Source organism: Jaculus jaculus, chromosome 8 (assembly GCF_020740685.1).
Source record: "Jaculus jaculus isolate mJacJac1 chromosome 8, mJacJac1.mat.Y.cur, whole genome shotgun sequence".
NCBI lineage: Eukaryota > Metazoa > Chordata > Mammalia > Rodentia > Dipodidae > Jaculus > Jaculus jaculus.
Window position 1 is genome coordinate 34,575,225 of NC_059109.1, and position 22,747 is coordinate 34,597,971.

At 35.6% G+C, this 22,747-nt stretch overlaps 1 protein-coding gene across 8 annotated transcripts in view; it reads right to left on the reverse strand.

Moving 5' to 3' along the window:
- Window positions 1-3,045: 3,045 nt before the first annotated feature.
- Window positions 3,046-22,747, reverse strand: part of LOC101613198 (muscular LMNA interacting protein) — a 137,653-nt gene continuing 117,951 nt past the window's right edge. For 6 of the 8 annotated variants that reach the window (XM_045157798.1, XM_045157799.1, XM_045157797.1 and 3 more), the window contains 2 exons: window positions 18,741-18,794; window positions 3,046-4,611 (listed from right to left, as the gene is read on the reverse strand). In XM_045157798.1, the coding sequence (XP_045013733.1) occupies window positions 4,609-4,611; window positions 18,741-18,794 (57 nt within the window). In that variant the 3' untranslated portion in view covers window positions 3,046-4,608. The remainder of the gene's footprint in view (window positions 4,612-18,740; window positions 18,795-22,747) is intronic. The other 2 variants (XM_045157800.1, XM_045157794.1) reach the window with 1 other exon arrangement.

A 22,747-nucleotide genomic window follows, 5' to 3' on the forward strand; every position in this document is an offset into this window, starting at 1 on the left:
AGATGTGGTCTTTCCTATTTCCTAATGATAGCATAAATGGCAACTCGAACCATGAGCCACAGAAATAAGAGTTTTGTAGCTATTGTAGCTCAAGCTGGAATACAGGCTTTCACTTTCAGGATTGGTTCCATTTAATAACTCTTACTGATGTGCTTTTACAGGACATGTGGGACAGAAATATGAAAAAAATGTCTCATATAAATAACTGTAGCAGTAAGAATCAAGGGTCCATCCAGTACTGCCACTGACATAGCCTCACACCACAATTTGACCCCTCTTCGGGATATTACTGGAGCAATAATGAGAGCAAAATATGTGATTACTCAGAGGAAGGTCTATTTCAGTTTTCTCTTTCCTAGTGGAAAAATACACATTTGTTTTGTGTAAAAAAGAAATACTGGATAAGAGAAGTGTATGTGTGTGTGGGGGGGTGTTGTTTTCCTCTAGCATTTAGAATTGTGTCTATCATAACTGACAAAAGTGTCTTGAGTTCTCGGAAGTGCACTTCCCCACATTCTCTTGGGCCTATCTAATATTAATGTTTATAACTGAGAAAATTCAGAGCTTGACCTTACCACATAAACTTTAAAATATATATTTTTCATTAATGTTAAGTGACTTAAGTAAAATGTTTTTCATAATCATTATCCATTTATCAGAAAATATAAGCTGTGAACCTTAATTTCTAGACTCTCAAAGGACTCAACTCTGAACCAAAAGTAGAGACAGCAAATATTTCTAAAACTTCTACTTTCTTGAATAATTTAACTGAGTTCTAATTTGAAAAGACATCCTAAGCCTTGTGAAGAACATTTTCAGATGCCATATATACTATTCTATGTCTTTCACCCCTCTGCAAGTTCTGCCATAAAATATGCTTTTTAAATATTGAATCTTCTATTGGGTTCAGGTTAAAGATTTTGTTCCAGTATTCTGAGTAGTAACCTGTAGCACCTTGGAAAATATTGTCTTTATTATGTTCTCTCATTTTCTTTTGTTTCAGTATTTACAAAGTTTTCTCTGCTTATTGCTTGAATTTACCCCCAGAGTTTTTGGTAAAGGAAAACAATCTAGGCTCAGGTGTTTAAGTGATACTGAACAATTGTCCAAAAACATTGAAAAATATATTTTAAAAACTTTCACTCAAATGATATTGAATGAATTCATTAAAATAGAAAATACAGATAATTTTATTTCTAGTTAACAAATTCATTTAAAGCTTTATGGCAATACAAGATATCACAGAAAATCAAGAAAATTCCCTAAAGGTAATGTGTTTTAAATAAATTCAGAAATATTTCCTAAATATTAGTGATAATTCTAGGTCTTTGGGCTTAATGTGGGCAAGCAATCTTTTTTTCTTCTTACAGTCATCCTCTCCCAATGGTGATTTAATTCTCAATAGAAATACATTTTGAATGCAAAAATTCACAGCAGTCTAGTTAAATAAAGATTTTCATTTCCTTTGCTACCTGAGGAATTTTTTCCTTGTCAAGTGGATAAAGTTGTGAGATTATTCCTTTGTCACTTAAGCTTTCAAATATCTCTTTTTTTCTTGTACTTTACCTCAGAAAATATAATGAATGCCATTAAAATGAAAAACTCACAATAAAATATTGGGTCCTATTAAACACAAATACTAAAATGTAAAAACAAAACAAATTAAAAAAAAAACACCTTAGAAACAGAAAAGTCTTAGCAATGTAAATGTAGTGATAAAGCTTTAGAATTACTACCCCAGTTTCCTTTCTTCTTGGTTTAATTAATTCTAAAATGTGTTTATTCAACCTTGTGTTCTTAAATCCCTTAGTGGAAAGATCTCCAATTGCCCATTTTGGTGTCTTTATAATGTCTTTCATTTGTTTCTTCCCTTCTCATTCCTTTATCAGTGACTAATGGTCACTACCCAAACATTAAGGACATACACTAGATCCTTGTCAGCTTCTTGGGGAACCCATATAGAGACAGAGCCTCAATATCTATCAATTCCATACCACCTGTTCTCGCTGCTTTCTCTTCACAGATATCCTTTGTACTTCAGTCTCTTCATATCACTGAATTCCATGTCCATCAATGTGTAAGTATGCTCCATGTTCTCCTAAAAAACAACACTAAGTCCTCCTATCTTCATATTTAGACGGGGCTTTGTTGACCTGCTGAACACATGCATTACCAAACGATGTTCAGAGCTGGAGAGATGACTCAGTAATTAAAGGCACTTGCTTGCAAATCTGACCACTCCCCAGCACCTATGGAAAGCCAGACATGGCAATATTCACTTTCTCTCTCTCTCCCTCCCTCTCTCTCTTTTTCGCTACCTTTTTTTTTTATCCCTCAAATAAATGAAAATATTTTTTAACAAAAAAACATGATATTTAGATGTACTTGATTTTCGTTCAGATATTTAGGATTTAGTCAAAGAAAAGTTCTCGGCTTTTACCTTTGAACGAGGGCAATAATATTTGACTGACAACTGCTATCAGTTAGAGGGTGTACACAGGCATGGGTAGAGTATGAAATGCCCCCACAGGCTCATATGCTGGATGCTGGTGCGACTTGGGTGGGTTGTGGAGCTTGAGCAGGTAGGGCTTTGTGACAGTGGACCATGACAAGCATTGCTTTGACTGGTACACCTCATTCATTTCTTTCTCTCTGTTTCCTGCCCCTGTGTGAAATAAAGTGATTTGTCCTGGTTTGCATGCTCTAGCCTCTAACCAATGGGACTCTCCACTAAAATTCCTGAAACTATGAGATAAAATCTGTCTTTCCTTACATTGTTTAGTCAGATATTTTGTCAAAGCAAAAATAAATAAATGAATGAATGAATAAGTAGATAGATTGAAAAATATACAAGCATTTGAAAATATAAGACTTAAAGGATACATATTAAAATAAACTTCTCATATTGAGTTAGTTTTTAGTGACAGTATAAACAAATGTTTGAAAGGCCAGGTGTTCAAAGGTGATGGACAAGTTTTCTTAATGTATTGTTGGTAGAAATATAAGTGGTAGTGCCTCATATAGATAGCACTCTGAGAAACAATGTAAGCAATATCCTTTATGTTTATTAAAGACAGGTTCCATTGAAACAGTTCACACCTTCAAAACATGTGTAAGCAAAAATAAACATAAAACATATGAAAGTATTTGCCACCAGCAAGTGAAATAGAAATAATTACAAATACTAGTCATAAATTAAAAAATATACACAAAAGAGGATTTTCCAGAACTTATGAGCATAATTAGCCATGATCTGGATAGTATGATAAAGTCAACAACTTATAAATGAGGAAAAAGTGAACAATTGATGGCTGGGGGAAATGCACAAGGTGCTTGCTTGCAAAGTCTGCCAGCCCAGGTTCAATTCTTCATCCATATGCAAAGTGGCACATACATCTGTCATCCCAATGCACTATGACCACAGGAGTTGGGGCCAGGAGAATCCAAAGCTCATGATCCAGTTAGTCTGATGTTCATTTCCAGTATGGCAGATCATTTGCACCAGCAAAGGATACTCAAGATGGAGAACAGACTCCTGAGAGTTATTCTCTCACCTCCATATGCTCACTGTAACATGCGTACCCACCCATCTACACACAGAAACACATAGGCATACACATAAATAAATGAATCAAAAATCTGAATGAATGAATGAACAAAGATCTTAGACTCAGATTACCTGTATGTCTGTCTTTCCCACTTACTAGTTTGACTGAACCATATAGATGTGTCCATCTTTGTAAGTTCACTGTTGGGAACTGCTGTGGGATCTTCCTTGGTGGGTATTATCCTAGGCTTCCCCAGTACACAGAAGGAAATCACTAGAGCACACTAAGACCAAGTACTTGGATGATGATGAGGAACTAAATAATAGGCATCAGGTGTGATTCTGCTGGGCTCCCAGTACTGTCACCCCATTGTGGGTTTGCTCTATTGACTTTTTAGTGTTCCCAAGATTATAAGAACAAATGAACTGTGAAGTACCATTCAGAATGATGAACCATAAGCCATGTGCAGAGAGATGGTTATTCAAGACATGTCAGCGACATACTGGACATCATCCTTGTAGTGTCCAGTACAAAGTCTGCCCTTAAAGAAACTCAATACTTTAGAAAGACATCATGTGATATGTACAATACCAATTTTCTCATTTTTTTTCCTCTGAAAACAGGTGGATACACAGATTCTTTTAAAAAGATGTTATTTTCCCTTTCAATGTGTATGACTGAAGCAAAACTATTAGAATCTGACTCAGTTAGCTATATATATGCACTACATAAAACCGGTGTTTGAAAACAATAATCATAGCCATTTTGTATTGACCTATGGTTCTTCTTTATTTAGTTACTAGATGTAGGGGTATTTGTATTGCTGTCAGCTTATTAGAAGGCATTAAAGGCTTGAGCAGCAGTGTGAAAAGCTGCAGGTAAATCTCTCCTATTCTAGGTTTCGTAGTAGACTGTGATGTATGTCAGCAGCAAACATTTTTTAGCTTCTCTGATGTACTATAGCTCATTCTCAAAAAGATGAGTTAAATCTAGCAAGTGGTTAACAACAGCATTCCATACATCTTCTACAGCCTGTGTTTTCACTTCTGCTCCAACTTCATTACTGCAAAATAAAACAATAGATTGATAGAGATGAAAACATTTAAAATTACAACTGAAAATTACACATTAATAGGTGAACATAGTATTTCATATAAATAGTTTCTATAATAAATCTGTACAGCTATACACATGATTCCAGCCTCTGGAGAGCTCAACAGATCAGCTCTGGTTTCCTACCAATGGTCATGATAGCTTAGAAGGGCTGGCGTAGTCTTATGGAGTTGCATACTATATACTACCAACTACTCATCCTTCAGTATCTTGACTTTAACCTTGCCTTTTCTGTATATTGAGTGCAACATCCCCTAAAATGTAATATCTAAAACAAGAAGATAGCATGAGTAGGGATTAAATTAAATCTGAGGTTTTATAAACTGGTACATGGCTAAAACTAGACATAGCATAGGACCTCTTACTTGCCTATTTATGTACTGATTTTCTTGGCTTTATATGGTTACTATATGGTAGAAAAGTGATCCTGATAATTTACTTACTCATTCCTTTTCTGTGTGTTCCTAGATGATGTAGTAAGACTGACTGGAACAGATAAGATAAACTTAACTCAGTGAAGATGGATGTTTGCAGCTATGAAGTCACGGCAGAATAAATAAAATAAGAAATTGATTTCCAAAGCACCATTCTGATAGAACATTGTGATAGAATGACAATGGAAGAAACGACTAGAACATTCTATTTCCAGATGCCAATGCATAACATGCCAAAATGGTCAGTGGAGAATAAAAGAAGCCAGGTGTTTTTTCATAGGCAGCTCTTTTCTGTTTTTCACTGGGCTAGATAATGGGGAGAAGAAGTAGAGATTGTGAGCCCTGTGGCTTGGAGTTGTACCCATGAATAGCCATGAATGACTAAGTCAGGGTGAAGCAGAATAGCTAGCTCAAGCACAGTTTCAGTATAAGTTCTCAGTTCTGATCCACTGGGAAATCAAGCTCATGTTCTCACTACAATTCAGCATCTGCTAAGAAAAGATGTATGATACATCAGGTAGGTAGCAGGTACAGCCCCCATCTGGGACACAGTATGAAGTTTCTATGTTGTTTTTGCCATTCTCAGTATAAAGAATGACATAACATGGAAGAACCAAAGGTAAACATTTAATAAAGATGAAGATGATAAAATAAGTAATTCCTTATCTTCAAATGAGCAGGCTAGGTATTTTATTCACCAATATGCATCACACTTATTAGGGCTTTAAGAAAATATAAGTAGGAATGAACTTAATTAAGAGACTTTGAAATCATAATTCCAAGGAGAATTAAACTCCAATTCCTTTGTTTAGAATTAACTTTGGTTAATAAGTAAGTGTGGCCCTATAAAACTTTAAGCCAATATTATAGAAAGGATAAAACAAACAATAAAAGTTGCATAGTTCCTTCAAGCATGTGCTGTATAAATGGGCTTCTTCAAATCTCTTAATACAGCAACAAAAACACATACATTTTCCTGATAAATGAAAGAAAAATGATCTACACTCATGCCAGATTCCACATGTACTTACCCAAAGCCATTTCCAAATATATATATATATACACATTCATACTATGTTTTATTTTTCTTCCAAAATATTTTGTGTACTTTGCACATGTATGTAACCATCAACATTGGTATAGAAGTATAAACCTGCTGTTAAATTTATTATCCATAAGCCAATAGCCATACAACATTCAAGTCTTAGAGAATATAAGTATAATGAACTCAGGGTCTCTACTTGGATCTGAGTTATAAACAACCTGATATCTGCTTAGCAGGGCCCTTCTCTGTAGGCCTCCATGCCCATCATCCAAGCTATGGTGACAGAAAAAGAGGAGGGGAAGAGGAAGAACAGATGATGATGAGTAACTTTTAGTGCTTTATGACTTTAGTTTCACAGCTCACTGCATTGTACACCTTATCTTTGTTGGGAGGACTTGGGGGAATGTCCACAAACTTGTCAAACTCTTGCACCCCCCATTGATAGAGACAACTAACAACTGAGTTCTTAGGACAGCAATAATCGAGACCTGTTTCTTCAGTTGTCTGGTCAATAGATTCTCAGATTTCAGTTCTAGAACGTTTTCCTTTCAAATCTAAAGACAAATGGAAATTAGAAATAAGAGTTTGATTCTGCCTGGGACTCTATGAAATGAATTTTCCTTGCCTTCAGTTTCCTGAACCATGCATTTTAGAAAACTGGTGGCAGCATTTTTTATTCTCTTGGAATCATCTATAAATTCTTATGAGTGCTGTTTGTTAGCTACAGGAAAGTCTTTGCCAAGGTTTTAATAGTTCGTTTTGAGTATAATCATCTAAGGAACTTGGTATTCCTCTCTCCTAGTCCCCAGGGACAATAATCTCCTATTTTCTGCTAAAGCCTACCTACTGTCCTAAAGATATTTCTTTCTCTGGAGTAAAGAAAGACACAGATGGTTATCTCAATTTTTTGGAAGCTTTAGGAAGAACTATGTGTTATAAGTGATACAGCAATTCCTCTTAGTTGGGAATTAAGTGACTTATTATAACTAGCAAACATACATAGTTGATTAGTTTTATAGTGAAAATTCTCCCTGTATTTGCAATATTAATGGATTGCCCATGATGTACATCACATTCTATAAATGTTTTAATATGTACATTAGTTTTACAAGAGGAAATGTAGGTTTAAAAATAAGAAATTATATTCCCTTAATAGAGGCTTATGACAGGGAATAAATGACAGGAAAGTCGTTTTGATAGCCTCACTGACATTAAACACTAGGGTATAAATGGCCATCAGAATGACTAGGTGGCTGTCCATTTAGCGGCCCATAGAAGGTGAATTTATTTTCGTAAGAAAAATTTCTCTAGTTCTTTAGCACAACTTGTCTATCTAAAAATCATCAAGTAATAATCCAAATTTCAAGTTCTTCTCTCAAAGTATCACCTGGAATTCTGAGCTGTCTATGATTTATCAAAGGTTGTTTGAGAAATAATAGTTTGGAAAAATTGCCTGAAGCAAATAGAGTGGACTTTTTTTATATTTTCATTTTTACTCTGCAATCAAATCAGAATATAAGAATAGCTTCTATGAACAAATTACTTATATTTCCATTTCTATGCTCATCTAGAAGAAGATCTTCTACCAATAGATGTTCTGAAATTCAAAATAAAATGAAAATAAAAGCCATATAGACCACAAAGTTCAAATCAATCATGGTTAATTTGCTATTACAATTATAGTCTTTACAGATCTTAAATATTTATCAAAATTTGTGATAAAGAAATAATAAGAAGCAGGAGGAAGCCTGGGGATGTGGCTAGGCTGTACATGCGTAGCATTTGCAGAGCTTTTGTTCAATCCCCAGTATCACAAAAATATTATTATGAAAGCTGGATAATAATGGATTTTATGGCATTTTTGTGTTGCTTAAAGTGAATCAAATGCATCTAATCATGCTTTGGAATCAATTTAAAAGAAACCATCCTAGAGCATCATGCATCAAGAGATGGGAAGTGGGAAGGCCAGTTTCATATCTCACTTTGCAGTGTGACTTTCATTATTAATCCTGAAGAAAGAGAAGTGAGTTGCAGAATGCTATGGATCAAAGGAGTCACACATTATGCAGAATTTGCAAGTCATTATAAATATTATTAGAAATAACTATTGCTACTAGAATACAAGTTTATTCTTAATAATTCCCTCAAAAATTATTTATCTGAGGCATGTAGCATATACTTGCTCCAGAGTATTAAATATTCACCTATTTGAAGATTACTAAATCAGTGTGAACATTGTGACTCTCTTCAAAACTTTTTCAACCAACTGACAATGATCAGTATTCAAACTGATTATGTAGGAAGCTCATCTGTTTACATGTAGCCTCTTTCATGACTAAGTATGTGTATAATGTGTGTGTGTGTGTGTGTGTGTGTGTGTTATAAACTAAAAATAAAGCATTGCTTCATATGTCTTAAGGTTTCTGATTCAGTACAATAAGTACTATCCCCAAACTCAGCCTAAGCAATTTTCAAATGCTTATGTGGAAAATCATGGAGGAGAAAGCTTTAGATTTAAAAAGAAAATTGTAGTGACTTTCACCCTAAAGCAGTTATTGCAAAATCAGTCTGCCACAGTTAAAGTGCATGTATATCATGGAGCCCAACTTTTAAATAACTGAAAATACCCCATTGGCATATCTTTTTAATGATCCGCTCCTTTTAGTTTCATATGTATTCATAATTAAATGATTGATTTCGCTATGCACATTTGAGTCACTTGCAGAGACTTAAAAACATGTCAAGGCATTTGCAGCCAAGCAAGTAGTGAGATAGCATGGTGATATAGGATTTCATTTGGCTTGGGAAAAACACAGACCCCTTTCATAACAATGTACCTTGCAACCTGAGTCTCCCACCAGCAGAGAGCTGCTGGGTATATACACCACTCCATATGATGCTGTAGATGGATCCTGCCTTAGCACCTCCTTGGCAACCTGCCTTTTGAAACATATCCAGGCAGCAAAGATAAAGGGACAATCCATCCTGAACCAGTTTTTTGCTCATGTACAGTAAGGTAAACTGTTCTTATATCACTTATTTACTACAATATGTCTATGCATGCTCAGGGTGCACACTGGAGGAAAATCAGATGCATCATGGGAAAGGCTGTGTATGGCAGAAAAAAGCTTACAAAATCCAAGCTTGTTAATCAAAACAGAAAATCATCTGCATTAAGCCCCCTCTGCCTTCTCTTAGACCAAATAAAAAGAAGCCCAAACAGTAACCTAATGCTGTTGGGCAATCTAGCTCAAGTAGCCCACAGCTTCCATGTACTGCATTCCCCCACTATTTCTTCAAATAAAATTTCTTGGTCTTCTGTTCTTTATAAGTTGCTGAGTTAATTTTAAAAGCTAGTTAGTTATTGGACTTCTATGTGAGTAGGAACAAAACTCAGTAGCAGAGGCCACTAAGACAGAAAGGAGATATAAAGGGAATAGAAAGGGAGGAAGGAAGTACTTAAGAAAATGGTATTGTATATATGTAAGTAGAGGCACAGATTAATGCGAGTGAAAAGGCCTAAGTAAGGTCAGGGGAAGAGACTGAGTAAAGGAAAGGTGGAGGGAGAGCTAATCAAAATCTAGGAGGATATAAATAAATCATATTGAAAAATACTTTTTTGGACAATGGAACACTCAGGAGCCATATATTGTTATTATAAGATTTTCAGGGCCAGGGATAGGATACCTTCCAGTGAGTTGTTATCCAGGGAGGTCCCTGATGCCCCCAAAACATTACAGTCTGTTGCCAAGGCCCTTGGTTTCCCACCAGAAATAGATGGTAAGACCCTGTTGCTGAACACCCCACATACTTGGTTGGGCTTTAAGGTCATTGAGAAATCCTGCTGGAACTGAGCTGAAAACCTTCTCCTCATAGACCAGGTGATCAAAAGCTGGAAAAAAGCCACACTGCATGCAGTTCAATGGGAGAGAGTGAAATCACCAGTGAAGATGCCCAACAGTGGACTTTGCAAGCCTTATGTTTGGCCAGCCAGACCAAATTAGTCAATGGGTGCAATAGTGACATATGTTATGGGGGAAACCAACCGCCCCCTAATTTGACTGGAGGCCTGCTCCATGGGAGGGAATACAACCCTGATACTAAAAACCTACAATAGGGGTAGTCATAAACCCTAGGGGTGTAACATCTGCTGCTGTCTGGCTAAATGTATGTACTATGCTCACCAAACTGCCCAATAAACACTTCTCTTAATGTTTATACCCATACCTTAATACTACTCTCACTTTGTTAGAGAGCCATCTTTTTTCAGATGGCAGTGACTTAGAATGACTCACACTGCACCATGGTGCTGAGAAGTGACAGAGGAGTGCTCAGTCCTGAAATATCTCTGTCACACCTTCCATAGCTCAGGGTCTATTGTAGGAAAGGTGACAGAAAGAATGCAAGAGCGAAAGGAAGGAAAGGACTGTTTACAATGCACTCTTCCAGACACAAAGTGGCCTGGATATCCATGATCTCACAGTGTCTGACAGTACCTATACAAGACCATCATAATAGGAAATAAAAGATCATGACATCAAAATAAAAGAGAGACTGATTGAGAGGGTGAGGGAATATGATGGAGAGTGGAGTTTCAAAGGGGAAAATGAGAGGAGGGAGGGAATTACCATGGGATATTGTTTACAATCCTGAAAGTTGTCAATAAAAAAAAAAAATGAAGGAAAACAAAGCTAGTTACCAATAGCAGGAATGGAGTCTAGATATCAGATTGTGGTAGTAAGCAAGAAAAACTATTATCATTGGGAAATGAAAGAAAACCAAGAGGGTAATTCAATGATGCAATCATTTCAAAATTCTGTTTTAAAAATAATTTTATAAATTTTATTTTTATTTATTTGACAGAGAGAAAGAGGAGGAGGAGGAAGAGAGACAAAGAGGGAGAGAGAGGGAGAGAATGGGTGTGCTAGGACCTCCAGCTGCTGCCGGCAAACTCCAGACATTTGCACCACCTTGTGCGTCCAGCTTACAAGAGTCCTGGGGAATCGAACCTGGGTCCTTTGGCTTTGCAAGCTAGCACCTTAACTGCTAAGCCATACCTCCATCCCTCATAATTTTTTTTATTTGCACCAGGTATGGAAACAAGAGCTTTAATCCTTGAGGATTATGGACTGCTTTACAGAAATAGACAGTTTTCTCTGCTCTTACTAATAGAGCTCAATGAATAACAGAGTTTGGGTGAAATATATGGGTCAAGAAGTGGTAGGAAGTTTGCAACTTGAAAGACCTTCATATCTTCAAAGAAGAACAAACACCAATGATTCTCACATTATTCCATTAAACTAGGAAATGAAGACATACTGTCAAACTCCTTTAATAAAGCCTGTCTTACCAAACACCAAAATCAGATAAAGACACTTATACCTACAAAGGATAATTTTAGACCATTATTCCTTAAGAACAAAGATCTAAAAATTCACAATAAAATATTTTCCAATAGAATATAGTAACAAAACAAAAAGATCACTCACCATGATCATGTCAGTTTTATCTGAGAGATGAAATATGCAACATATGGTAACAAGTTTAATATACTATATATAAATGCACCCAAGAACAAAAGTCACATTATCTCAATAGATTCAGAAAAGACATTTGACACAATCCTACATTCGTTCATGAAAAAAAGTTCTAAAGACATTGGAAATAGAAAGATTATATCTCAACATAAAATATATATGATAAATCTATAGTCAACATTATAGTAAGGAGGGAGAAACATGAAGCATTTTTACTAAAATCATAAGCAAGACAAGTGTCCACTTTATTCATTCTTTTTCAATACATCTAATATTGGAAATTTTAGCTATAGCAGTTAGAAAAGAGAAGGAACTTAAAAGGATACAAATATGAAAGGAAGGAATCATATTTTTACACAGAAGATGTAATTCTAAATGTAAGAGACCCTAAGGACCCTACCAGGAAAACTGTTACAATTGATAAACATTTTCAGCAAAATAGCAGGATACCAAGTTAATACAAAGAAATCAGTACCCTTCTGATATACCAATAACAAATATGCTGCACATGAAATTAGGGAAACGTTCTTATTTATTATTGCCTCAAAAATGTATTGGAATGAACGTAACCATAGAAGTGAAAGATATCCACAGTGAAACACTTAGAACATTCAAGAGAGAAATGGAAGAAGACACTAGGAGATGAAAAGAACTCCCATGCTCCTGGACAGGAAGAATCAATATTGTGAAAATGTCTCTTATCACCTGTAATCTGCAGATTAAAGAAATCCCTATCAAAGGCTGTATGTGAACATACAGCTACAGTCACCTGTTTGTTGATAAAAATGCCAAAAAAAAATATATACTAGTGAAAAGACTGCCTCTTTAACAAGTGATGCTTGGAAAACAGGATATTTATATGCAGAAGAATAAAATTAAATCTTTACCTCTCCATGCATAAGAGTCAACTCCAGATGAATTAAAGACCTTAACAACAGACCTGAAACTCTGAAGCTGATAGAGGAAAATGTAGGTGAAACAATTCAACATATAGGGATAGGCAAAGACTTTCTGATTAAAGGAAATAGGGCTAATCATCAACAAATATGAGTTGATGAAATTAAAAAACTTTGCAGTTATTAAATAGTTAATTTAGAGAAGAAGCCACCTACATAGAAAAAAACTTTGCTAATAATATACCTAATAGAGGATTAATATATAGGATATACAAACAAGTCAAAAAATTAAACTATATGAAATCAAACAACTCAATCAGAAATGGACTATATTGGTCCCTGCTGGCTAGCCCTCTTAATGCTAGAAAATGCTAGGCAAGCCACTAGGGGATAAGGCCAACCAACAGTGTGAACAGCTAGGGGTTCCTACAAGCTGCAAAAATCAACAAGCCAGGCAATATGTAGACATTTCGGCCATAGTGGCATACAGCCTGTGCAGGTATTCAAAGGCTCTCTGATTGGATATGACATCTGCTTAGTAGGAGAAAAAGCATACCTAGTACTGAGAACCAAGTCAGAATCCTATGGATAGAAAGATCACACACTCCAGAGAGAAGTTCCCACTGGTCTTTGGCTAAGAAGAGTGGCTATACCCACCAAAAGGGCTGCATAAATGGCTCAGCAGTTAAAGGGCCTTGCTTGCAAAGCCTGATGGCCTAGGTTTAAGTTCCCAGTACCCACACAAAGTGCTTGTGTCTGGAGTTTGTTTGCCTTGGGGTGCCCACACTAGCGCTCTCTCTCTCTCTCTCTCTCTCTCTCTCTCTCTCGTCTTCTTCTTCCTGTCTCTTAAGTAAATAAAATATACTTTTTAAAGTTCATAAATAACTATGCTTCTATCCTTTAATCAATGAGTCTCAAGGTTGGAGAATCTGCTTTTTCTTATGTTGTTGTTGTTGTTGTTTTACAGATGGCAGTAAAATCCAGGGAGAACCAAGATCCATTAATATGACAAGAAAAGAAGTTAGGCAACTGGCTACCTCAGGAAGAGCCCCCTCCATCACATCAGCCAAAGCCCAGGAGACATTACACAGGAAGTGTAGATTTAAACATAAGTGCGCTTCTCACTGCTATCTTGACAACCTTCTCCAGGGAGATGGTGGTCGACACAGAGGACGGTCATAAGTCATTAAAGCAGCAAGCCAGAGGTCACAGACAGCTCAACACTAACATAGATTTTCAAAACACCTGCCAAATCTCAGGTAACATTGCAGAATAGTGACAGAAAGATCGTAAGAGCCACAGGATGGCAAGGAGTATCCTGAGGTGTTGTCCCTTCACCACACAAGAGAGCTACTGATGCATTCCTGATCTCATAGTGAATACCAACACTCTACTGAGGAGGATCTCAGTGGAATGTAGAAAAGAGGTGTTACAAAAATATATCCTGCTGTGAATATGACCAACGTGTGATTTGTTTATGTAGTAAAGTTCATTAATATTAAAAAAAAACTAATAGGCTATGGAACTGAACAGGGTACTGGAAAGAAGAAATACCAATGAGCAATAAATATTTTTAAATGTTCAACATCTTTAACCCAGGAAATGCAAATTAATACTACTGCCAGATTCCTTTTTACTCAGAATGGATAACATCAAGAAATCAAATGACACAAATGCTGGTATGGATGTGGCCTTTTATTCTCTGATAATGAGTATGTAAAATGATATAATTATTGTGGATATCACTGTGGAGATTTCTCAAGCAACAAAAAAATGGATCAACTCCATGACCCAGCTTCACCACTCCTGGACATGTGCCAAAGGACCAGACCTGAGCACATACCAACTCTGGAGACCCTTCAATAGAGAACCTTGCACATCCATGTTCATTGCTGCTTTATTCATAATAACTAGGAAATGGAATAAGCCCCAGACACCCATCAACTGATGAATGGATAATGAAGATGAGGCACAATACACAATGAACTCCTATTCAGCTGTAAAGAAAAAATGAAATTATGGAATTTACAGGAAAATGGAGGGATCTAGAAAATATTATATTCAGTTAACTAAGCTGGGCTCAAAAAGACAATGTCACATGTTCTCTTTCAAATTCAGATCATGGTTTTAAGTTTTTACATTTGTATCTGTGCTGGAGTTAGAGCCAGTAAAGGCCAGGAAGCTAGAAAGGGACATGGGTGGGCAGGCTTAAGGACAGTGGATAATAAAAATTTAATTAAAGGGCTGGAATACTGAGGGTGGAAAGGTTTAACTGCGGTCAGGGGAAGGGTTGGAGGAGAGGAGTGTGACTGGCGAGTTATCCTAAAGAACCCAAAACAAACAAAATATATTGCAAAAAGTTGTTATATTGTTCCAATAAGTCCCAATATCACTAAGATATAAAATAAAATACATCATTCTAAAAGTGTAGAATGTAAATATGCATTTGCTTCATTATTTGTTTCTTTTAATACTAACCATGTGTGTCACAATTGTTAAAATTTAGCTTATTTTGTGACATGTTTATATGCCCCAAATCTAATTCAAAATTATTTTTCACATTTTATCCACCAGTTGAATTTTATATTTTGTTTACAGTTTTCATACTTGATGTAAAAAAAACAAAAATATTATATCTGACATTTTTAATGTAACATAAAGTATTTTATATTACCTAACATTCAGAAATTCTCAATTAAATATTCATTATTGGAACTGAATGCTTTTGTTGCTTAAATAAAAAACCAATTTTGCCTCATATTTTAGAAATACTGTTAGTAAGTAATGCTAGCCTACATGAATTTGAGCCAAACCTAATTGGCTTTAAATAAAGATAATATTTGACAGTTACATTCCTATCATGAAAATAGCAAAATTTATTCAAACATTCTCCTATTTGGGGGAATAAATATTTGTCTTTTTAAAAAATTTTACATAATTTGCCACCATTTCTACTGAAAGTTCTAACGTTTTTGACAGTTAATATTTTTATATGTAAACAGAGTTTTTATTTAAAAAATAATTGATAAATATTAAGCAGAATGCAAAATATCAATAAAAATAAAACCGGATATTTTAAAAATGCAAAGCAATGAAAAATGACTAGTATTTTAAGTTGACAAATATTTAAAATATGATAGAAAATATAAAAAGAGCTACATAATATAGACATTTAGATAAAGTTACAGAAACATGGCTGAGTGTGGTAATACATGCTTTTAGTCTCAGCACTCAGGAAGCTGAGATAGGAGAATCACTGTGTGTGTTAAGCCAACCTGCGGTTATAGAGTGAATTCCAGGTCATCTTTGGCGAGAGTGAAAGCCTGTTTTGAAGAAAACAATATAGAGAAATATACAAAAATACCTTTACCTAAATTAAGTTGTTTTTTTTTTCTTTAATTTAGATAATGGATGGCATATGAGAAAGCATTTAATAGCCCAGGAGGTTAGATCTCAATTTAAACACTGATTGTGTAATCCCTTCCCAGCTATTTGACTTTAGACAATAGACTGACTTTTGTCAGGCTGTTTCCACATCTGCAAAACTATAATAGCATTAGTTCTTAACTGAGATTAGTTTTTGAAATTTAAAATAAGGTATATGACTTTTTTTCAATATACAGTAATCTCTCAATTAATTTCCAAGTATAATAATTCTCAGTACATGAGTATAAGTATTAAAACATACTCCTAGTAGAATGAGTTACTATAATTTTTATTTTCATAACAGCACTGTATCTGTACATGTTAAAAATCTATCATATGCCCATATTCAAAGAACTAATAATCTTAGACTATTATCTTAAAAATAAATTTATCTAAATATATCAGTGTATACCAAGTTATAAAATGCCTTGATATGTTTACACTAGTGTTGCAGAGGAAAGCAATGCTGATCTTGTATGAAAAAGTTAAAATTTGAAGAAATATAAGACTAGTGATGTAGTTTAGAAATAGGGCCTACCATGTCTAAGGCCCTAGGTTCAATCCCCAAAACTACTACTACTACCACTAATAATAATAATGATTGATAATGATAATAATAATAATAACAATGACAGGTATGGTGTCACATTCTTTTAATTCTCCACTTGTGAGGTAGAGGCAGGAAGATCATAAGTTCAAGGTCACCCTCAGCTACATCACAAGTGCAAGGAAAGACTAACCAGGTCTGCATGACCCCTATCTCAACAAAACAAAAAATTATAAAAAATAGGGATGTCAGTTTATGAAAAATATATACTATATCCAAGTATGCCTTGAAACAGAAAATTCAAGTTTTATTTGAAATTTTATCATTTCTTTGTTTTATAGTTTTTTTTTCTACATTTGAAAGTTTAATATAAAACATGTTTCTTTTGTCAGGGTATCTAAAATGAATGTGTTTTAAATGAATATAGTCTCTTTTTCAAGATAAGTTCTTTCAAATTCACATTTTCTCATATTTTTCCATTTTATCTGAAAAGGTACACAGAAAAGCAAACATTGTTCAATTATACTTTCTTTTGAACACAAAATTGAACCATTTAGAGAATGTTTTGCATAAGTTTTATAAAAATCAAAGGAGGGGAATAAATTTAGTTTTCGATTTTGGGCTCAAAATATGAAAGTAAGTAAACATTTGCATAAAATTGGGAGGCCATCATTGAGCTGGCTATGCTCTGTCTAGATCCCACCTTCCAGAATGTTACTGGTGGAGGTGAGGAGATGCTCTATAAGTAGAGAGTCATCTTCCTGACCCCTGAAGCTAAGACACTGTATAGTTCCTCTGCCTCCAAGCATACTGTGTCCTTTGTAGTTTATCCATTGACCCTCTAGAAAGTGAGCTACACAGTTTGCACCCATGGAACTGAAGGGAAACAGACAGTTGGCATAGGGGACTTTGGTTCATTATTGTGATGTAAACACAAGGAACACCACTAACACCTTCATATTGAGAAGCCTTATCAGAACAACACAGTGGAAACAAGTAGTTTTCTTTTTTTTTTTTTTTTTTTTTTTTTGATGAGGCAAGCCCAACAGACTGCCTTTTTGTTTTATTTTAAGCAAGAGAAAGATAGAAAAAGCGAGAGAGTGAGAGGAAGAATTGGTGCACCAGGGCCTCCAGCCGTGGCAATCAAGCACCAAACATGTGCGTCCCCTTGTGTGCAGGAGCCACCTTGCATGCTTGTGTCAGTGCGTGGGACCACCGATAAGCCATCTCTCCAGGCCGCATTTCTTTTAACAATGTAATATGGAGTGAAGAGATGGCTCAGTGATTAAGAACACTTGGTGCGTAAGCACAAGGGCCTTTGTGGCCAGAGACCACCAAGTTTGGCTCCTCAGAATCCATGTTAAAAAAAAAAAAAACTAGGCATGGGTCACGCACATCTGCAGGGAAGCACACTGATGAACAGCAGCTCCATGTTGAGGACGAGATTCCTTCTCTATGAAATAAACATGTGGATGAGCAATAAAAGAAGGACGTCTAAGGGCTGGAGAGATGGCTTAGCGGTTAAGCGCTTGCCTGTGAAGTCTAAGGACCCCGGTTAGAGGCTCGATTCCCCCAGGATCCACGTTAGCCAGATGCACAAGGGGCGCACGTGTCTGGAGTTCGTTTGCAGTGGCTGGAAGCCCTGGCGCGCCCATTCTCTCTCTCTCTCTCTCTCTCTCTCAGCCTCTTTTTCTCGGTCTGTTGCTCTTAAATAAATAAATAAATAAATAAATAAATAAATAAATAAATAAATAAATAAAAAAGAAGGACATCTAATGTTTTTTTCTGTTCTCCTCACGGAACTCACATCTACACTCACACATGCATATACCACATGTCCCACACACTACACACATACTCTCCACACACACAAAATAATGAATTTTTCAATATTAAAAATATTACTGTAGACTAGAGAGGTTAAAGGCACTTGCTTGCAAAATCTTATGTCTCAAGTTTGATTCTCCAATACCCAGGTAAAGCAATATGCACAAAGTGGTGCATACATCTAGAATTCACTTGCCGTGGCAAGAGACCCTGGCACACCCATTCTCTCATTCTCTCTGTCCTTTTATCTATCTTTCTCAAGTAAATAATTAAATGTTTAAAATAATAATAATGACTTATTTCTACAGCCAATATCAAATGAAAGCGGGTAAGTGGATCTCTAACCCTGTCTTATCTTAACATTTACCTCTTTAGAATCAAGAGATTCATGTTCAGGAATAGCCACCATTGGATGCCCCAGCTTCACAGAAAAGATGCCAGATGCCCAGGTAGTGTTCAGGAACAGAAGTGAGGAGAAACAGATGTTTAGATTTCATTAAATAGATAATTAGATACTTCTATATTGTTATATTCTTTTACATAAGAGTAGATTCTACCAACGATAAAAAGTAAGACTTGTTTGTCATTTTAAAAGCATGGAAGATATTTTGGTAGACGGTCAGTATATTGAGCATAAGACCACATCTTAATTGTCTTTGTGTTACACATAAACTCCAACAGTCTTTGCAAGTCAACATGGATTGTTTATAATTATTTACTGCATGAATGGTCAAAACACTCTGACAGGATCACAGAAAAGAAACTAAGTGAAATTTAGGTTTCAATCCTCACATACTGGCCTCTGATAAGAAAGATAAAAGCAAAAGCAGCAAATAAGGTTCAAATAATGAAAAATGTAAATACATCCAGAGAGAGCACAAATTTCCTGGTAGTGAAATATTCCACATTACTATGTGTATTAGCAATCTCCATACACAGATGTGTCTTAAACAGCACAACCCCATAGATGACATTATGATGACATAATACCCCAAAGAGATATCTTGGAAGAGGGAGATTCTTTTCATATTCGGGAATTGTTTTAGCATGGGTCTTCAGAATGCTGAACGCTCAAACCCACTAATGTAAAAGAAAGGCATCTTGCATTCAAGGAAGGATTGAGCACACAGAGTTTGTGATGAAATTCAGTTACCCCCACAACTGGGCTGCTGCTTCTCTTCTTTCTCTTCCTTCTCTTTTTCTTCCTCCTCTTCCTTCTTTTCTTCTTATCCTTCTGCTTCTCCTTTTCCTCCTTCTTCTCCTCTTCCTCCTGCTTCTTCTTTAACAGATCTCTCACTCTGTAGCTCAAACAGCCCTAGAATTCACTATACAGTTGGAACTTAGGGCAACCTCCCCTACCACAGCCTCCCAAGTGCTGAGATTATAGTTGTAAACCATCACTCCATCTACCCCTCTTTTTTATTTACTATCTCTATTTCTCTAGCTTTATAGTAACCATGAAAATTGTCTGCCATGAACACTCCTATTTCTGCCCTATGCTAATTGTAGTGACAAATGACCTAAACTCCTTCACTCTCAAAAGAATACTTCTTTAGACAATCACACAATAAGGGAATTTCTAGGTCCAAATTATTTAGAGCAAGTTTAGGAAAGGCAACAGGACCAAGGAAGCTCAGAAGGTGTCTGCTTTGTGCATTTTCAGGCCCCTTCTGCTCATGCCAGCAGACTTTATAGAATGGAGTTTTCTTTTATTTTCAGTTATGACTTCACAAAATCCCAGGCCTTAGATTGTTTCCAACTTTGAAATCCTCTGGTTATCATAGCCTCAGGACTTCTAGGTGCTCAGCACCATTGCTTTAAATAGGAGTGAAGTCAATTAAAGCTCCAAATAGCACTCCAGAAAGCAACTGAAAGCATCTATTTCCTCATGCACTATACTGTTTCAGCTTCTGAGCTTTGCTTAGGATCAGACCTTATGTATTGCTCAATCTTGAAACTTATGTTATTGGTCCTGGACACAGTAGCCTTTACTATACCTAGGCTAAGTGACCGGATATTTGTATCAATCAGTTTGTACAATATCAAATTTTTATTTTTCTCATCTACTAGTATATAAAAAGAGAATATCCTGAAATTTTTAAATTTGGTAATACCCCAAGTTATATAACTAAGGTTGGAAAAGCATTTGAGTCATGATATGATATCTAATTTATATTCCATTTTTACTTCCAGCATTGGTATTCATTAGTTTAAATTGATTTCAGTATAATCATGAACTTCTAAAATATGTTCTGATTGCTCTAATCAACAAAACGGAACAGGAAGTGACTTATCATAAGTAATTATTTAACACCAAATTCTTTACTTTTGATACCTAAATGCTTTGAACACAGAAGATCAGCCTTTATATTTTCTTTAAGCTACCTGAAATGTTATGTCAATTTACTGTAAAATTTATGAGTTTAGTCACAATAATTTATTATACAATTATGTGGCAGACTGTTTATATATGTATTTGTTCATTTAGGATTTTCACTGTTTCATTTTTTAATTAATTTTTTGAGGAGGTCTCCTTACTATGTGACCCAGGCTTGTCTTTAACTCTGATTCTCCTATAAGTGCTGAGATTATAAGCATGTATAACTGCACCATGCTGTTAATTTAGTTTTTAAACAAATAGCAATCAGCTTCACAGATAGGCAAACTAAAACACTAAGAGAAAGAATAATTCATTCAAGATCCAGAAGTCATAAAGGAAAGCAGGCACTGGACTCTCAGTAAAAGTTTCCAAGGAATGTGAGGGGATATGTCTCCAGGAAGACATGTCAACTCAGGAAAAAGAAAACCAGGCAGAGAGTCAGAGAAAAGGAGGAGGGTGTGTGTGTCAAAGTGTCCAGCTGAGAGACCAAAACAACTCAGGAGCGACTTCTGAGCCACACCTGAGATATAATAATGGACCTTGTATGGTCAGAGGAGCCATAGCAGTGTCTTCAATAGTGAGGTGTTGTTAATATATTTACAAGAATTTAACTTCAACAAAAGTCATTGTAAACTGGTGTTTAAGTAACCTGTCATTGAAAGAGGAAGAGGGATAGGAGGAAAGGAGGGAAAAGGGAGCAAACAAAAGAATGTTAAAAGAAAATATTGCCTAGGAAATTAGAATAGAGCGAAGATTTGGTGGTATATCTTACCTCCTAATTCCCAAGATAAACTGATAAAAGACAGCAAACATGCATACTAATTTGAAAAGAAAAAATGGGAAATAAGAAATAATGTTGAAGCTGAAGTCTATACTAAACACAGATTTTATAGGAGAACAGCAATGTCAAGTGGGGAGAAAAAGAAACATGGTACACGCATTCTGCCACAGTCAGAACGGAAAGCATAAAACAAAATATTAAGTACTTAATAGGTTGATATTGTATATATGTAAGTACAATGATTGAGTTGGGGAGGTAATATGATGAAGAATGGAATTTCAAAGGGGAAAGTGGGAGGGGGAAGGAATTACCATGGGATATTTTTTTATAGTCATGGAAAATGTTAATAAAAATTTAAAAATTAAAAATTAAAAAAAATATATTAAAATGAGTTCCACATAATTGAATGCCTTGCTAAACAAAAGTGGATTGTTTGGTAATGTTCTAGAAAATAATTTACCATTTGATCTCAAATAAAAATAACTAGAAAAAAATCAAAGTATATCAGAATAGTATTCATATTCAGAGAATGAAAGAAAAATAAAGCACAGGTGAAGTGAGAAAAAACATAATTTCCATTGGATGCGGAATCAAGTCACAGATGTTACGTAACAGGTTAATTAGACTCTGTTCCCTCATCCCTGTGGTATCTGAATCTAACATTCAGTTGATTTTTATTATACTTGATCACAACTGCCAGCAAACTAGGATAGCATTGTGATGTGTTTGCTGCAGTGTGCGGCCTCTCACAAATACTTCTGTCTCTCCAGAGGTAACGATCTACCACTGCAGGATAACAAGGTGAACTCTTCTCAGGCAGCTGCAGAAATGAGAATCCAGCAATTCAAAGGAAGAACATGTGAAAAAAAATATATATGGTTAAATCTGCCAAGTCTTTAAGGGACGTAATAAATGGAATTCAATGTTCTAGCATTTGCAGAATTGCTTAAAGATGAACTCGACTGCCAAAAACTCCAAAGCTGAGGAAGTGTTTCAGGAAGTTTCAACATTTTAAAATCAGTAATAGAACACAGTCTACTCAGGATTTACTCCTTTGAGATTTCTTTATGTTCACACACATCCTCTTATAAGCTTCCTTCACACCATTTGTAATTAGGTCCTTCTACCTTTCTCTCAACACTGGAACCATGACCTTATTAAGAATACTTCTCACTGGGCGTGGCGGCACACGCCTTTAATCCCAGCACTTGGG